The sequence below is a fragment of the Phyllostomus hastatus genome, unplaced genomic scaffold (assembly GCF_019186645.2).
Source record: "Phyllostomus hastatus isolate PE091 unplaced genomic scaffold, TTU_PhHast_1.1 phas_contig_524, whole genome shotgun sequence".
Taxonomy (NCBI): Eukaryota; Metazoa; Chordata; class Mammalia; order Chiroptera; family Phyllostomidae; genus Phyllostomus; species Phyllostomus hastatus.
The window spans coordinates 13,625,043-13,643,494 of record NW_025333900.1 but is presented as its reverse complement, the minus strand read 5'-3'; the positions used below and the strand labels follow the sequence as shown (position 1 = coordinate 13,643,494).

The 18,452-nt window shown below is 35.5% G+C and overlaps 1 protein-coding gene and 1 pseudogene across 1 annotated transcript in view; one reads left to right on the top strand and one right to left on the bottom strand.

Annotated features, from left to right (window-relative positions):
* CCDC18 (coiled-coil domain containing 18) overlaps positions 1-18,452 on the top strand; it is a 122,856-nt gene that overhangs the window by 39,915 nt on the left and 64,489 nt on the right. The window contains exons 15-18 of the mRNA XM_045847044.1: positions 4,507-4,641; positions 5,053-5,130; positions 9,049-9,165; positions 17,753-17,920. Coding sequence (XP_045703000.1) covers positions 4,507-4,641; positions 5,053-5,130; positions 9,049-9,165; positions 17,753-17,920 — 498 coding nt within the window. The remainder of the gene's footprint in view (positions 1-4,506; positions 4,642-5,052; positions 5,131-9,048; positions 9,166-17,752; positions 17,921-18,452) is intronic.
* Positions 13,971-16,577, bottom strand: LOC123823989 (annotated as a pseudogene).

Sequence of the window (18,452 nt, the reverse complement as noted above, 5' to 3'; positions counted from 1 at the left end):
GAGAAAGAGAAAACTAACAACATATAATAAAATTATATAATATAATAATTAAATAAATAATTTAATTAAATAATTAAAAATTATAATGAAATTATATGTTTAACTTGAGTCATACCAGACTTCTGGCAAGATGGAGGCATAGGTGGACACACCATACCTCAACGCACAACCAAGACTGGAACAACAACAATTTAGAGGCAGAATAACACCCAGAACTGATAGAAAATTTATCTGAATGGAAGTCGGACAGCCAAGAAGTTGAAACAGACCCATTTATCCAGACTGGTAGGAGAGGCAGAGCCAAGCAGCCGGGCTTGGGTCGAGGCGCAGAGAACTGGGAGAATTGGGCGCAAAAGGCAACTGGGAGCATGTAAGGCATCTAGGGTGTGCAAGATGGCAGCAGTGGACCCTGAGTATGCAAGCAGCAGCTGGCAGACCCAGTGAGGCGACGATTGTTGACCAGGGCAGAGCGCGCAACCAAGGATCCCAGGGAACGGACTGAGGTCCCACAGAAAATGGAGCTACCACCATTGTTCCCTCGACCCCACCCCCACATACAATGTCACAATCTAGCGACTGGGGTGCCCAGCCCTGGTGAACACCTAAGGCTCTGCCCCTCACCATAACAGGAGTGACCAGACCCCCCCCCCCAAAAAAAAAAGAGAGAGGGAGATGGCTCAAACAGAAGAACAAATCAGTGCCCCAAAACTCATCCTTTTGAGCAACTAAGAGATAGCTAACCTATCAGATGCACAGTTCAAAACACTGGTGATCAGGAAGCTCACAGAATTGGTTGATTTTGGTCACAAATTAGATGAACAAATGCAGGTTACCATAAAAGAAATGAAGGAAAATGCATAGAGAACCAATAGTGATGGGAAGGAAACTGGGACTCAAAACAGTAGAGGAGACCAGAAGGAAGAAAGAAACAACTAAACAGGAAAGAATGGAGAAATAAGAATTCAAAAAAACAAGGAGAAGCTTAGGAGCCTCCAGGACATCTTTAAACGTTCCAACATCCGAATTGTAGGGGTACCAGAAGGGGAACAGGAAGAGCAGCAAGTATAACTTTCCCATTCTGGCAAAGGAAATAGACTTCCAGGAAGTCCAGGAAGCTCAAAGAGTCCCAAAGAAGTTGGACCCAAGAAGAAACACACCAAGGCACATCATAATTACATTAGCCAAGATTAAAATGAAGGAGAGAATCCTAGAAGCAGCAAAAGATAAGAAGATAGTCACCTACAAAGAAGTTCCCATCAGACTGTCAGCTGATTTCTCAAAAGAGACCTTACAGGCAAGAAGGGGCTGGGAAGAAGTATTCCAAGTCATGAAAGACAAGGACCTATACCCCAGGCTACTCTATCCAGCAAAGCTTTCATTTAGAGTGGAAGGGCAGATCAAGTGCTTCTCAGATAAGGTCAAGTTAGAGGAGTTCATCATCACCAAGCCCTTATTTTATGAAATGTTAAAGGGACTTATCTAAGAAAAGAAGATTAAAAAAAAACATGTATAGTAAAAGGACAGCAAACTCACAATTATTAACAACCACACCTAAAGCAAAACCAAAAGAAACTAAGCAAACAGCTAGAACAGGAATAGAACCACAGAAATGGAGATCACATGGAGGGTTAGCAACAGGGGAGTGGGAGGAGGAGAGAGGGGGAAAAGGTGCAGAGAATAAGCATAGATTGTAGGTAGAAAATAGACAGGGGGAGGGTGAGAATAGTATGAGAAATGTAGAAGCTGTCATAAGTATGACACATGGACATGAACTAAAGGGGGGGAAGTGGGTGGGAGAGGGTGTGCAGGGTGGAGGGGAGTGAAAGGGGGAAATGGGACAACTGTAATAGTATAATCAATAAAATATATCTTAAAAAAATTCAGAAATAGCTATGTAAGTTCTGAAACATATATACAATAAAATACTCTGGGACTGTTAAAAAATTGAGTCATATCAAATACTACTTTAGACTAACGTATGCTAAATATACCAAATAAAGACCTGTGAGATTGGATTAAAAATTAAGATTCAGATATATGTGCTCTTCAAGAAATCCATTAAACATAAAGATAGATAGGTTAACTATAAATGGTTAAAAAAACATGTACCAGGCAAAGAAAAGGAAGCTGCAGAAGCCATATGAAAATCAGAGTAGACGTCAGAGGAAAGAAAATGACAATGAATAAAGAGGAACATTACATAATGATAAAAGGCTCAATTTACCAAGAATTCATAACAGTCTTAAATGTGTAGGTACCTAACACTAGAATTTGAAAATACATGAAGTAAATGTGAAGAGGTCTGAAAGGAGAAAGAAATTAATCCATAATTATAGTTGCAGACATCGACACTACTCTTTTATGTGATCAATAGAATAAGTAGACAAAAAAATCAAGGATCTAGAACTCACTTGAACAACAGTGTCAGTCAACTTAGCCTAATGAACATTTGTGAAATATTCCACCCAGCAACAGAATATGAGGTCTGTCCAGAAGGTATCCAGCCAGGTAATATGAAAAACAGATATTTATTGAAGAAGATACAAGATACCAGAAACATTGTATATAGGACAATGACACTGTCTCAGTCCCCTTCAAAGTAAGCACTTTGGGACCTTACACAGTGTTCCCAGTCACCATCAGCTACCCTGTCAGATTTTTCTGAATCTTATCGATGGTCTGAAATCTCTTCCCTTTCAAAGGTGATTTTAGTTTTGGGAAAAGCCAGAAGTCATGGGGTGCCATATCTGGCCTGTTGTGGGGCTGAGTCACCTGGGTGATTTGATGTTTCCCCCCAAAAGTCTGCATGAGATGTGATGCATGAGTGGGTGCTTTGTTGCGATTAAGCTGCCAATCACCAGTTGCCCATAGCTGTGGCCTCCTGAATCATCTGAATAGTTTCTGCAGAGGAATGTTCAAGCTTAATGCAAAATTTGATGCAGATTCATTGCTCTACTGGCTCAGTCATTTCAATGTGATGGCCACACAGTACACATGCTCATTCAGTGGTGTCTGCTGCCACCACTGACTAGTACAGTGAAGCATCATTGTTCACGCATGTGCATTCTAGTTCACTCTCCTTGGCTGCCAGGTTACATTGATGTCACACAAACCATTCTTGTTATATTAACAATGGTTGGGCTTTTTCCATGCAGATGTTATATACATTCTTCTCCAGTACACCTGAAATATTCACCAAGGTATACTGCACACCAGGTCAGAATAAACTTTATCAAATGTAAAAAATAAAACCATACAGAGAATGTTCTCTGACCCCAGTGGAATTAAACTAGAAACCATTAAGATATCTGAAAAAAATCTTCAAATATTTGAAGCTAAATAACACACTTCTAAATAATCCATGGATCAAAGAGTAAGTCTCAAGGGCAATTAAAACACTTGAAACTGAATGAAAATGAGAACATGACATAAAAATTTGTGGGATGCAGCTAGGGCAGTTCTGTGAAGCTTATAGCATTAAATGCATATATTAAAAGAAAGTGAAGAGTGTCAGTAATCTAAACTTCCACCTTCAGAAACTACGAAAGGAAGAGCAAAATCAGCCCAAAAGAAGCTGAAACATGGAAGTAATAAAAGGCATATTTCAAATAACTGAAGTTGAAAAGAGAATGTAGAAAAAAATCAGTGAAAACCAAAGCTGATTCTTTGATAAGATCAACAAATTTATAAACCTGTAGCCAGTCTGACCAAGAAAAAAGGAGAGAAAACACAAATTCCCTGTATCTGGAATGATATGGGTATATAGAACTACAGACCCTGATGATATTAAAGGTTAATAAAAGAGTACTACAAACAGGTCTGTGCATATTAATTTGACAACTTCTATGAAACAAACCAGTTCTTCAAAAGACACTAATCATACTTTGTAAGACAGATTATCTGAATAGTTCTACATATATTTAAAAAATTGGATTTGTAGTTTAAAAGCTTTCAAAAAAATAAAGTTGCAGGCCCATATGCTTTCACTGATAAATTCTTAACAAACATTTAAGGAACTAGTAACAATTCTATACAATCTCTTCCAGAATAAAGAGGAAGGATTACTTCGCAACTTATTTGATGAGGCTAGCATTACCATGATATCAAATTAAGGCATAAACAGTATCAGAAAAGAAACATAGACTAACGTACCTTATGAACATTGAAGCAAAAATACTTGACAGAATTTCATTACATATTGTTCATGGATCTACAAATGTAGTATTTAAAAGCACAAAAAGTGTGTATAAGAATGAAACACACCACAGAATAATACAGGTCATTTTCAGCATAGTATTGGTGAAGGAGTAAAGGAATAAGACACAGGTATGTGATTTCATTTCTTCTCTAAAAGGAGAAAAACTAAAGGAAATTTGGCAAAATGCAAAAAATGTATGTAATTTCAGTAGTAATTCAACATGAGAGTATTATATCTCTTTGTATATTTAAATTTAAAAATGTTTTAAATTTGAGATAAAAATTAATACATCTCATTTTTATGTTTAGCTTGAATCTCAACTAGAGAAAAAAGATGAGCAATTTAAAGAACAAGAAAAGACTATGTCCATTTTGCAGCAAGACATAATGTGCAAACAACATCATCTTGAATCACTAGACAGACTCTTGACAGAAAGCAAAGGGGTAAACCATCTTTATAAAAATGCCGTTTAAGAGCTGACTGATAGCCCTTGGTGGGTGGCTTGGCTGGTTGGAGCATTGTCTGCTATACTAAAAGGTTGTGGGTTCAATTCCTGATCAGGGCACATAACCTAGATTTTGGGTTTGATCCTCAGTCCGGGCGGGTGTAGGAGGCAATCAATGTATGTTTTGCATATCAGTGTTTTTCTCTCTCTCTCCCCTGCCTTCCTCTCTGTCTAAAACCAGTAAAAATATATCCTCAAGTGAGTATTTAAAAAAAAAGCTGAGAGGTACATTTAGTTTATGTTTCTGTAACATACCTTTAATTCTATCAATTGTTTAACAGCACATGGGTAATGCTAAAATATTTGTATGCATACTTACACTTTTGCTTACTAATATGTATGATTTCAGGAAATGGAAAAGGAGAATCTGAAGAAAGATGAAGCTTTGAAAACATTACAGAACCAAGTATCAGAAGAAACAATCAAGGTTAGGAGACTAATACTTTAAAAAATTTTTTTAATTAAAAAAATTTTTTTTCATAATGGAGTCATTCCTGTAGCTTTTTTGCTTTTCCCTATAAATTGTAAAAATCAATTAAATGGTAAATATTTTACCTAGATCAGTGGACTTAGTTTCTATAAGTATATTTTCTTTAATGTGATCTTAGTTATTTGATAGTTAATAATTTAGTTTGTATAATATCTAACCTCTTTTTTTGCCTTTAACCTCTGTTTCTTTTTTTTTTTAACATTAGCTACTTACTAACATTACAAGTAAAGAATTAACAGAGTGAAGGAAGATGAAACTACATATAGTCCACTTTTGTTTCTTTGAATCTGTTCTAGGATTAATTAGGGGATAAATTCAGAATTTCCAAATAAAATACAGTTTTGTGGCTAATATATCTTTATGCTTAAAAGCCTGGGATTTGGATCTGAATTAACTTGGGTTTCAGTTCTTGCTTCAGTGTGTTTACTAACTGATTATAACCCTGCCTGGGTTATTTATGCCCTCTGAAATTTTATTTTTTATCTGTAAAATAAGGATAACAATAGTGTGAGAATTAAATTAATGAGGTACATAAAATGTCTAGCATATACTAAGTTACTCAAAGTTTAATAAGTAATTACTATGTATTCAATATTTTCTCATTTCCATTTTTAGTGTTAAATATAAATCCAAGCATATGGCTATCTTTATTCTGTCATAGATAGCTTGAGTATAATGGATTTTTAAAAGTCTGTGTTGTTCAGTACTTTTTCCCTACTACTATGTTTTTTAATCCATTTTGTGACCTTGTGTACCTTTGTAAACACAGTTATAGGTTTATCCATAACTTTCCTATAGTATTTTCCAAAACTTTTAATATTTCGTGCCATATCAATTTATTTCTTCATGTAAAATTAATCTCTAAGATCATTAACATTAAAAAATATTACCGTACAAAGGTTGTAGGCTTGAAATAATTTTATTAAATAAAGTTGATATTGCCACTTAACTCCTGTTTTTCTTTAAACTACCTAACACATCTGGCCAACCACTTGGTAAGTTATTTCTTCTTGTTAATAACCAGATATGAAACAGGAAGGAAATCAGTGAAAGAATAAATTATGATGTTGGGTCTTATTCCCTTGGTACCTTTAATAAGTACGCTGTTATTGGAGAAAAAGTCAAAATAAGAAACAAAAATCATACGACTCAAGCTATACTAAATGGTTCTTAACATATAGGATATTTGTAGCAACAAAGTAGAAGTTTGAAATCTAGTTCTCTTTTCTTGATTATGTCATTACCACCTTTCCTGACTTTTGGCCATGTCCTTTTGCATGTCTCAGTTTGTTCTCTGCATAAAAAAAATTATGAATTTTCTATCTGTAGGAGAGTTACAGGGATCAGTTTACAGTTATGTCACTTATAAAAGTGTGATGTAGCTTTTAGCTTAATGAAAGCTAGAAGATTGATGTAAATTCCAAACAGGTAACAAGAAACCAGTAAACTAAAGCCATTATGTTGTCTTCCCTTGACTTCTATTAAATACAAAGTTGAGAACATACTTAGTAGATTTAGAGATTTTATTTAATTTTGCTTTGTTTTGGTTTTATTTACTACTCCAGATTCTTTTTCTCCCCCCAAAGAAAATTATAAGTGGAAAAACACAAACAAAAAAGAAGAGCTTAGGTGCTTTTGTTGAAGAAAGGGTAGCCTAGAACTCCCATCTGGTTGCCCCCAGACTGTGCCCCTAAGGAGGTTCATAAGAGCAGTACAAATACTTATATTTGTAAGTGGTTTGTGTAAAGTAATGACATTTATTTATTTGAGATTCAGAGTAGTAGTTTGTTTTTTATTAATATTTATTTATTTTAATGGTTTATTAATTTTAATTAAATTCCATCCTACAAAATTATTGAAAGAATAGTGTACAGAATATCTTTGTACCCCTCACCTAGATTCACTGTTTGTTAAACTTTATCTATACTCACTTCATCTCTTTCTGCACACACATGCACATGCCCACTTGTGTTTGCACCCACCTAATCCCACCCCTGCTCACACACTCTCTTTTTTCCAGACCGCCTGGGAAAAGGTTGCAGATATCATAACATTGTATACCCTTAATACTTAAAGCTATATCTCCTATGAACAGAAACTTTCTCTTACATGACCACACCACCTATACTTACCAGAGAAAATAAACTATAATTCAGTAACATCATTCAATACACAGTCCATGCTGAAATTTTTGCAATTATTTAAAAATGTTTTTTTATTTTTTAATATATTTTATTGATTATGCTATTACAGTTGTCCCATTCCCCCTCTCCTTTATTCCCCTCCACCCTGCACACACCCTCCCACCCACATTCCTCCCCTTTAGTTTATATCCATGAGTCATATATATAAATTCTTTGGCTTCTACATTTCCTATGCTATTCTTAACCTCTCCCTGTCTATCTTCTACCTACCATTTAGGCTACTTATTCTCTGTACCTTTTCCCCCTCTCTCCCTACCCACTCCCCTGTTGCTAACCCTCCATGTGATTTCCATTTCTGTGATTCTGTTCCTATTCTAGTTGTTTGCTTAGTTTGTTTTTCCTTTAGGTTTGATTGTTAATAACTGTGAGTTTGTTGTCATTTTACTGTTCATATTTTTGATATTCTTCTTTTTCTTAGATAAGTCCCTTTAACATTTCCTATAATAAAGGCTTGGTAATGATGAACTCTTTTAACTTGACCTTATCTGAGAAGCACTTTATCTGCCCTTCCATTCTAAATGAAAGCTTTGCTGGATAGAGCAATCTTGGATATAGGTCCTTGCCTTTCATGACTTGGAATGCTTCTTCCCAGACCCTTCTTGCCTACAAGATCTCTTTTGAGAAATCAGCTGACAGTCTGATGGGAACTCCTTTGTAGGTAACTGTCTCCTTTTCTCTTGCTGCTTTTAAGAGTCTCTCCATATCTTTAACCTTGGGTAATGGAATTATGATGTGTCTTGGTGTGTTCCTCCTTGGGTCCAACTTCTTTGGGACTCTCTGAGCTCCCTGGACTTACATGTCTTTCCTTTGCCAAATTGGGGAAGTTTTCCTTCATTATTTTTTCAATCAAGTTTTCAACTTCTTGCTCTTCCTCTTCTCTGGTACCCCTATGATTTGTATGTTGGAATGTTTAAAGTTGTCCCAGAAGTTCTTAAGCCTGTCCTTTTTTTGAATTCTTATTTCTTCATTCTGTTCTGGTTGAATGTTTATTTCTTCCTTTTGTTCTAAATCATTGATTTGGGTCCCGGTTTCCTTCCCTTCACTAAAAAAACATATTTTCATTTTCTTACTGACTTCAGCAAATTGAAAATATTCACGCCATAGCATTGTTAGCATGATATACCAGTTTGTATTCGCTTTTCCATTTTTCTTAATCAAGGGAACTTAAGGATTAAGCTTATCTTTTTCAGTTAAAAAAGTATTTACCTTACAGATTCTTGGTAGTTGGCCCATCTGTCTTGCCAAACTTATCACCTAAGTACCGATCTCCAACAAATTTATACTCTTGATACGCAGAGCTCCTGCCAGCTTCTCACCATTCCATTTTATAGTAACCTAACTCTGAACATACTTCCTCATCCTGGAATACTCTTTTTCACTTGTTCAAGTCCTGTTTGTTTTTTAAGATTGCAGTCTCTGGTTCACTAGTTTCCTATGAAAAATTAGTTTTTAAGTAAATCTCTTAAGTAAGAGAAATTACTTAAATCTCTTTTAAGTAAATCTGTAATAGCATTTCATATCCTATGTTTGACTGTATAGTCACTGTTTGAAGCAGTGAGTTAACATTAGGATGCAAATCTGTAAAGTATTGAGTATATAATAAACACTTACTGTTAAGTTGATTTTTCTTTTTTGCATTTTTCCTGCTTAGGTCAGACAGTTAGATTCAGCATTGGAAATTTGTAAGGAAGAACTTGCCTTGCATTTGAATCAATTGGAAGGAAATAAGGAAAAGTTTGAAAAACAGCTAAAGAAGAAATCTGAAGAGGTAAATGAATGTTTTCTTCATATATGGAATATTTTTCAAGTTTTTTTGAGACACTATTTTCAAGGTGCTTTATGAGTACATCTTTATGTAGCTCATATAGAAGATCTCTTCAATAAAGTGGATATTTTAATTTTATATTCTTTTAAAAATGAACATTATTGCCCTGACTGGTGTGGCTCAGTGGATTGAGCACCGGCCTGTGAACCAAAGGGTTGCCCATTCCATTCCCAGTCAGGGCACATGCTTGGGTTGCAGGTCAGGTACCCAGTAGGACCTGCATTGATGTTTCTCTCCTTCTCTTTCTCCTTCCCTTTCCCTCTGTAAAAATAAATAAATAAAATCTTTAAAAAGTAAACATTATTTCAGTGCGGTACAAAATATGACATCTTAAAATTGGTACTTTTACATATTTTTAGGGAATCAGAAAATTAATTATTAATATCACAAAGTAAGTCTAATATAGATGATTAATACTTAGAACACTGTTTGAGACTTAGAAGTATAAAATTCTTAAAATATTTTCCATTTTGTTTTTATTTTTTCTAGTTGTCTGAAGGATTGAGAATTAGAAGTTAACTTTATTGAGATGAGTTTCTCAGACGTTAGAAGATTTTTCTTGAGTTATCTGTGTCTATTATTGAATTATCTATTCGTATCTTCATTTTGTATCACTTTGCTTTCAACATAATAGGTACTCAGTAAATGTTTGCTCAGAATAATCTTTGAGGAATTCCTATATTTCTTTACTAGAAGTTATAATACAGGATGGGCAAAAGTAGGTTTACAGTTGTGACTATGTGAAATACAGTTTATTCTTGTATTAGTATGTATTATTGTGTTATTTTCCATAGAAACAACTGTAAATGTACTTTTGCCAACCCCTGTATTATATATTTGAACCTTAAAATTATGATTAGAAATAGCCTCCTATAAGTCTTTGTTAAGTCGACTTGAATGTAGCAGAAAAGTCCAACCAGAAAAGCAGAAACTCTTCTGTATCTTTAAAATGGAGGGATTTTTTTTTACAGAGAAGTAGGTACACAGGTGATGAAAGAGGAGAAAAGCCAATTGAAGCATGCTAAGGTGATTCAGGGTATCATAGCAAGGATCCCCTTAATATCCTTAGGGCTAGATGAACATCAAGGAGAGTTGATGTGATGATAGTTGGGTAGCAGGTCTGCTTGGTGGAGCTAGGGTCACAGAGAAAGAGTCTGTCTAGTAGAAATTGGGCCATAAAGGAGAACTCTACTACTGGCCCCTCCCAGTGGCCAAATCTCTGTTACCCAGAGGGCAGTTTCCTGCAATACACAGAGCAGAGCAGGGGGAAATCAGGGTAGCTCTAAGGCCAGCATTTCAGACTTAGATGCACCACGTAATTATATAACTTCAGATGTAAAAAAAAGAAGAAGAAGAAGAAGGAACCATTATATTTTATCTTCCACTTCTCTTCATAAAGATTTTTATGTCATCTTTGACAGATGGACATATGTATTTCTCCACTCCAATATACGGAAATGTATGTATTTCTCCACTCCAAGCCTAAACTGTGGATACCTTGACTTTTTAAAATACAAATGTCTTTTTTTTTTTTTTTTGGCCACAATCTCCTTTAAGATATTGTTTAGGCATTTGCTCTAGAGCCCTCAGTTATACTATAGTATATAAGGACTTAGGAGAGATGGAATCTGGAGATAGGCAGTGTTTGTAATAAGATTGTTCTTACAAATAGCATCAAAAGACAAGGTAGAGCCCTGGCTAGTGTAGCTCAGTGGATTGAGCGCGGACTAAGAACCAAAGGGTCTTCAGTTCGATTCCCAGTCAGGACACATGCCTGGGTTGCAGGCCGGGTCCCCAGTTGGGGCCACGTGAGAGGCAACCTCACATTGATGTTTCTCTCCCTCTCTTTCTCCCTTCCTTCCCCTCTCTCTAAAAATAAATAAATAAGATCTTTAAAAAAAAGAGACTAGGTAGATTATTGACATTTACCCAAAATTAACTCACAGCTTTTTTTCAAAATAGCGAAAAATATGAACCGAGGTTCAAACTGAATTAGAAGCCCTGGCTGGGTGGCTCAGTTGGTTAGAGTGTTGTCCCAATTTGTCAAGGTTTGGTGTTCAATCTTCAGTCAGGGAACATATAAGAAGCAATCAATCAATCAATCAATCAATAAAACAAATCAATCTCTCTCTCTCTCTTCCTCCTTCCCCCTACCCTTCCGTCCTTCCCTCTCCTTTGTTCACTTCCCTTCTCTCTAAAGTCATCAATAATTAAAAATAAATTTAGCCCTGACCTTAGTGTGGCTCAGTTGGTTGCTCATCATCCCGCAACTGAGAGTTCTGTTTTATTCCTGGTCAGGACACATGCCTGGGTTGTGGGTTTGGTCCCTGGTCAGGGTGCATAAGGCAGGCAACTGATCGATGTTTTTTCTCTCACATCAGTGTTTCTCTACTTATTTTTCTCCCTTTCTTCCCCTCTTTCTAAAATAAATAAATAAATAAATAAAATCTTTAAAAATTTGCTAACTGAATTAGAAATCAGAAGCGGTAGTCAGGTATGTACAACCTTACTAGAGAATAAGAAAGATTTGTAAGCTCTTTTATTTCTACTGATTTATTTTACTACTCTTTATTTATTTACTACTGATTTATTTCTACTCTTTAATTATAGAATAATGAATCCTTTAGGAAAACCTTATTTTGCTTAAGTACATGTGCATTGGCTTACTTAAAAGCCCATCTTTCATTTTTTCGTGTATATTGATATGAAACATATAGACAAATCCAATTACTATTTACTTTTTTTAAAGCACTGACTCTTACATTTACTTACTTTTGACTTATTTGTCTTCAGAACAAATTATAATGTCTTACAAAGAAAACTAATGATGGTTAATATAATTACTATTACAGCAAAGTTGTGAGGTTTTCATCATATATAGTTAGGTTTTAGTAAATTTGATTTAATTCTTAGTACATCTATTCTGTTAATAATAGAGGATATTATAAAGATGTTTTAATCTTTTAAATAAGCGCATATTTCCAAATCACATACTACCTGAATAATTAAGTGGCCCCAAAACATATTGGTAGAAAGTTAGCCAGTTATACAAACCTCCTTTTGTTTACGCATGACAAAAAGCTAATAAATATTCCTCTGGGGGTATTACTCAACGAATATTCTTTTCCATATGTTGAAAATAAGTAAATTTATGATTAAAATAATAGTGACTTTGGGGGTCCTGAATTATTTTGAAAATATTTTAATTCCATATTAATATGCCTTAAAGTGATAAAAGTATGTGTTCATGCAAAATTACATTGTCAACATGCTAGAAGAAAATAAACACAAAATTGATGTAAATAAGCCTAAACATTTTCTACATAAAGCATTCATTTATTAAAATCAATCATTTTAATAATAAATATCTTTATTCAAATTGATAGACTTAAATTTTGAACAGTTAGAATCATGTCATAACTTTTTTGGATTATAGTTATATTTTCTAGTTTATATTAATATATAAAAATATTTGTATTGTATTTTTTTAAAGATTTTATTTATTTATTTTTAGAGAGAGGGGAAGAGAGAGAGAAATAGAGGGAGGGAAACATCCATGTGCAAGAGATATATCCATCGGTTTCTTCTCACATGCCCCCAACTGGAGACCTGCAACCCAGGCATGTGCCCTGAATGGGAATCAAATTGGCAGCCTTTCAGTTTACAGGCCAGTACTCAGTCCACTGAGTAATACTAGCCAGGGCTTATTGTATTTTATTTAAGTAATAATTATGAGAGTGTCTTTTCTCTGGATTATACATTTATACTAGATAAACTTAATTGTAAAGTAGATTTTATAATGTAAAATTTTGACTTTAATTATAGAATAATGACTCCTTTAGGAAAACCTTATTCTCTGAATGTAATAACTTAGAAATTATAACCTAAACACTATTTGTCATATAGTATGAACTTTTAAAGTTAAATGGAAGTTAAATGTTAGTGCAATGAAATAAATGGTAATATAAATTTGATAGATACAGGTTAATTTTTTTAATTATATTTGTGATACAACCAACATATTAGATACTTCAAAATTTTTAATTTAAGTTATTTTGCCAGTGGCTTGGTTACTAAAATAATTTTTTTATTGTTATTATGGCTTTCTTAGTGTTTTGGTAAGGCCTTATTTTTTTTCTGTTGCTTTGTCTGTTTTCATATTTTATTTATTTATTTTTCTGAACAGGGAAGTAAGTATAAAACAATGTACCAGTAGAGAAAAAATAGTATTTAAACTTATCTTGAAGGCAAGTCAGTTCTATGTTAAATAAACTGTTAAAGTGTGATTTGCAGTTTTCTCAGGAGATAGCAGAGGGAAAACAAAGAAAGTAGGTGATATTGATACATATTTGTGGTAAATTATTTTCCTACAGACAAAATTAAGTAAAAAAGATTATCCTAAGGACTATAATAATAGGATTAGAAATTGATTAGTTGCATGTGATATCTAAAGTTCTTCAAGTTTACAACATCATCGTATAATGAAGAAGTTTGAAATATAAGAGGTTATATTTCAAGTATGAGTGTTCATCTTTTGGACAATTAGAAAAAATAACTAAGTCAGTATTCTCTTCTACTATTTCTTACAAGTTTGAAATTCCTTTTTTTTTTCTGGAATGATAATTATTGGAAAGATTCTTTGCTCTAAAGGAATGGCTTTATTTTCCTTCATTTTAAAATACTTATTACAGAAGCAACAGTAAGATTTTTTTTTTTTTACTTTTATTAGCATGTCTTTTTTGCTGAATTTACTGCCAGGCCCTAAGTACTTTTTTCTTTAGTTTATAATGGGATATCTTTTTGTTCTCTGCAACCTCCTCTTCTGGCTTAGGAACACTGTGCTCTTTTTTCAGTAAGGATCATGCCAGTGTGGCAGGCAGAGCTCATGTATGGGTTAACCCTCCCCTGAGGTCTGTAAGTTCTTCATCTTGGGAGTTTTGTTCACCTGTATGTGCTTAATGACCAGAGAAACTACATCTAAACCCTTAAGCTCAGCATTGCTCTTTGTGTGTTTGAGCATGTGCAGGAAAAATTCAGCCCTCTTTCTGGGCTACCGATCCTGTGTCCAGCCCCACTGTTTGGCCTGAGCACACCTACCAACTCCACCATTATAACTACAGAATGGCATACATTGCTTCTGCAAAGCGACATCCTACTGATGCTCATTGACTTTTCATATATGCATAACCTTGATGGCTGGGCAGTTTCATGAGTGTTCTTAAAGTGGACATGAAGATTTGATCCTCTTGACTTCTGGCCAAGATGGAGGCTTAGGTAGACACACTGTGCCTCCTGGCACAACGAGAATAAGGACAACAACAATTTAGAAATAAAATAACAACCAGAACTGACAGAAAATTGAACTGTATGGAAGTCAGACAACCAAGGAGTTAAAATAGACACATTCATTCACACCGGTAGGAGGGGCAGAGTCCAGCAGCTGGGCGGAGAGGGATCACAACACAAAAAGCAGTGGCACTGGGCACGCAAGACACCCCGGGCATGCAAGATGGCAGTGGACAGACCCTGGGTGCACAGGCGGTGGCTGGCAGACCCCAGGCGCGGGGTGGCAACAGGCAGACTCAGTCAGGTGGCAATTGTGAAGCAAGGCACTGCGCATAAGGTGGCTGGCTGACCAGGCGGTCCCACATTTGTGTGCAGATAAACCAGGTGAAACTGGGGAGCGAGGCAGAATGTGCAACCCAGGGTCCCAGCACCGGGAAATAAAGCCTCAAACACTGATTGAAAACACCTGTGGGGGTTGAGGTACAGGGAGAGACTCCCAGCCTCACAGGAGAGTTCATTGGAGAGACGCACAGGGTTCTAGAACATACACAAGCCCACCCACGTGGGAATCAGCACCAGAAAGGCCCAGTTTGCTTGGGGGAAGTGGTGGAAGGCACTGAAATCCGACAGACTGCAGAGCAAGTGCCATTGTTCCCTCTCTGACCTCGCCCCCACATACAGTGACACAACCCAGCAACTGGGTTGCCCCGCCCTGGTGAACACCTAAGGCTCCTCCCGTCGTTCCTAACAGGCACGACAAGACAAAAAAAAAAAAAAAAATGGCCCAAACAGAAGAACAGATCAAAGCTCCACAGCAAATACAATTAAGCAACCAAGAGATAGCCAACCTATCAGATGCATAGTTCAAAGCACTGGTGATCAGGATGCTCACACAATTGGTTGAATTTGGTCACAAATTAGATGAAAAAATGAAGGCTATGCTAAGTGAAATGAAGGAAAATTCACAGGGAACAATAGTGATGGGAAGAAAACTGGGATTCAAATCAATGGAGTGGACCAGAAGGAAGAAAGAAACAACCAAACAGAAAAGAAGGAAGAAATAAGAATTCAAAAAAATGAGGAGGCATAGGAACCTCTAGGACATCTTTAAACATTCCAGCATCTGAATTATAGGGGTACCAGAAGGGGAACAGGAAGAGCAACAAGTGGAAAAGTTATTTAAACAAATAATAAAGGAGAACTTCCCCATTCTGGCAAAGGAAATAGACTTCCAGAAAGTCCAGGAAGCTCAAAGAGTCCCAAAGAAGTTGGACCCAAGGAGGAACACACCAAGGCACATCATAATTCCATTAGCCAAGATTAAAATGAAGGAGAGAATCCTAGAAGCAGCAAAAGATAAGAAGATAGTAACCTACAAAGAAGTTCCCATCAGACTGTCAGCTGATTTCTCAAAAGAGACCTTGCAGGCAAGAAGGGGCTGGGAAGAAGTATTCCAAGTCATGAAAGGCAAGGACCTACATCCAAGATTGCTCTATCCAGCAAAGCTTTCATTTAGAATGGAAGGGCAGATAAAGTGCTTCCCAGATAAGGTCAAGTTAAAGGAGTTCTTCATCACCAAGCCCTTATTTTATGAAATGTTAAAGGGACTTATCTAAGAAAAAGAAGATTAAAAAGCATGTATTGTAAAATGACAGCAAACTCACAATTATTAACAACCACACCTAAAACAAAACCAAAAGAAACTAAGCAAACAACTAGAACAGGAACAGAATCACAGAAATGGAGATCACATGGAGGATTAGCAACAGGGGATTGGGAGGAGGAGAGAGGGAGGAAAAGTAAAGAGAATAAGTAGCATAGATGGTAGGTAGAAAATAGACAGGGAGAGGGCAAGAATAGTATGGGAAATGTAGATGCTAAAGGACTTATAATGCAGGGACATGAACTAAAGTGGGGGAGTGTGGGTGGGAGAGGGTGTGCAGAGTGGAGGGGAATGAAGGGGATGAAATGGGACAACTGTAATAGCATAATCAATAAAATATATTAAAAATATTTGATCCTCTTGATTTGCATGATTTTGTGGAAGTGGTTGGGTCAAGTGAATATCGGACGATTTTCAGAGGTCATGTCCCTCAGGCTGCTTATGGGAGAAGAGCAGTAACAAATCTTTTAAAGAAGATTTACCTACAGTCCACTCTCTAATACTTACATTTTCACTTTTCTATTTGCCTATGTGTTTTCATAATTACATTAGTACAACATAATTGCTTTTTTCACTTAGTTTCATTTTGTAAAATTTTATACTTGCTACTGAGTTTTAAATTGGTGTCATCACTTTAAATCAGATGTTATATTATCATTTATTTAACCTCCTTTGGGGAGCAGGTGAACAATATTATAAAATGTACATTAAATATTCTACATTATACAATTTTAACAATAACCTCTTTTGGGCAGATTTTTAGAATTTGGACTTTTAGGACAAAGGACATTTTTTCCCCCTGTTAACACATGCCTTCAGATAACCTCAAAGGTATATTTTAAAGCAGTTTTGGGGGAACCCAGTATTGAAGTTTTAAATATTTGGAATGAATGAGTCTGATTTCTTATTTTGTCATTCCTTTGGGTGTTTTTTGGATCATGAATATTCAAAAGTGCAGCGCTAGTATATGTTTTTACAAACAATAGCAGTAATAGCAACAGTAATGTTATAAATAGCACTAACATGTAGTGCTTTCATGGCTGTAATTTGTTACCAAGAAGGAGAAAAGATACATCAATGGGATTATAGAGAAATCCATGGCTTCCTATATTTTCTTCCTTATTCTGGGAGGGGTCACATAGAACTTGCTTCATTCTGCAGCAGTGAAATATGGTAACATCTGCAGTATTCCTGCCCAGGGAAGCCTGCTTATGACTCAAAAGGTCAAGATATTTTAGGGGGGTTGGTTACATAGGAACAGCCATAAATATTAAAATTCCAGACTCACGGAAGGAAACAACGATTTAATGCCCTAGCCAGGCAAAACAATCTCATTTCTTAGGGAATGTCAAAATTCACCTTTCCAGACACCAGCCAAGAGCCAACTCTATAAGTACACCCTTCTAACATATCTCCTTAGAAAAATGGGCCCTTCCCTTCCACATGATAACCTATAGCCATAAATACAATTGTCCCACATGACAAGTGGGATCATTATCTAATGAGGCAAGACAGCTTAGACATTGTGTTGCTTTTTATTTGAAACATGTCATTATAATGAGAAATGTATGTATTTGTTAGGTGTATTGTTTACAGAAAGAGCTAAAGATGAGAAATCACAGTGTTCAAGAGACTTCTGAGCAAAATGTTATTCTACAGCATACTCTTCAGCAACAGCAGCAAATGTTACAACAAGAGACAATAAGAAATGGAGAGCTAGAAGACATTCAAACGAAACTTGAAAAACAGGTATATATTATTGGTCAGAATTATTATACTTGTATGAAATAGAAATTTTTACAATTGATAATACTTTTTTGTTATATAAATTGCTGCTTGACCTCAGAGAGTTTATATTATAAGAAATATTCTATATTAACATTGTTAAATGGATAAAGTTCTATTCCTGTGTAATGTGGCCATGTAATCCCATAAGCCCATTTTGTCATTCCATATAACTTGGTTATAATTTAGACTTCTTTTTCTACCTCTCCTTTCTTCTTGGACCTGAATATAATACCAATATGAATCATCATACCTTCCAGTTTCTTCTTTTTGGATCAGGGCATGTGTGATAGTCCCTAAAGAAATTCCAAAGCAATGCCCTGAAAGAAAAATCCCTAGGGAACTACTTATTTCTAATAAGTTATTATTCCAAAGAAAGAGTCCTACGAAAATTTATACTAGTATCTAATCTTTGCTCTTTCATTTATTACCAAATTCATCTGAATTCTTCAGACAGATATTTCACACCTTTTGTTCTTTCTTTCAAACTTTACAG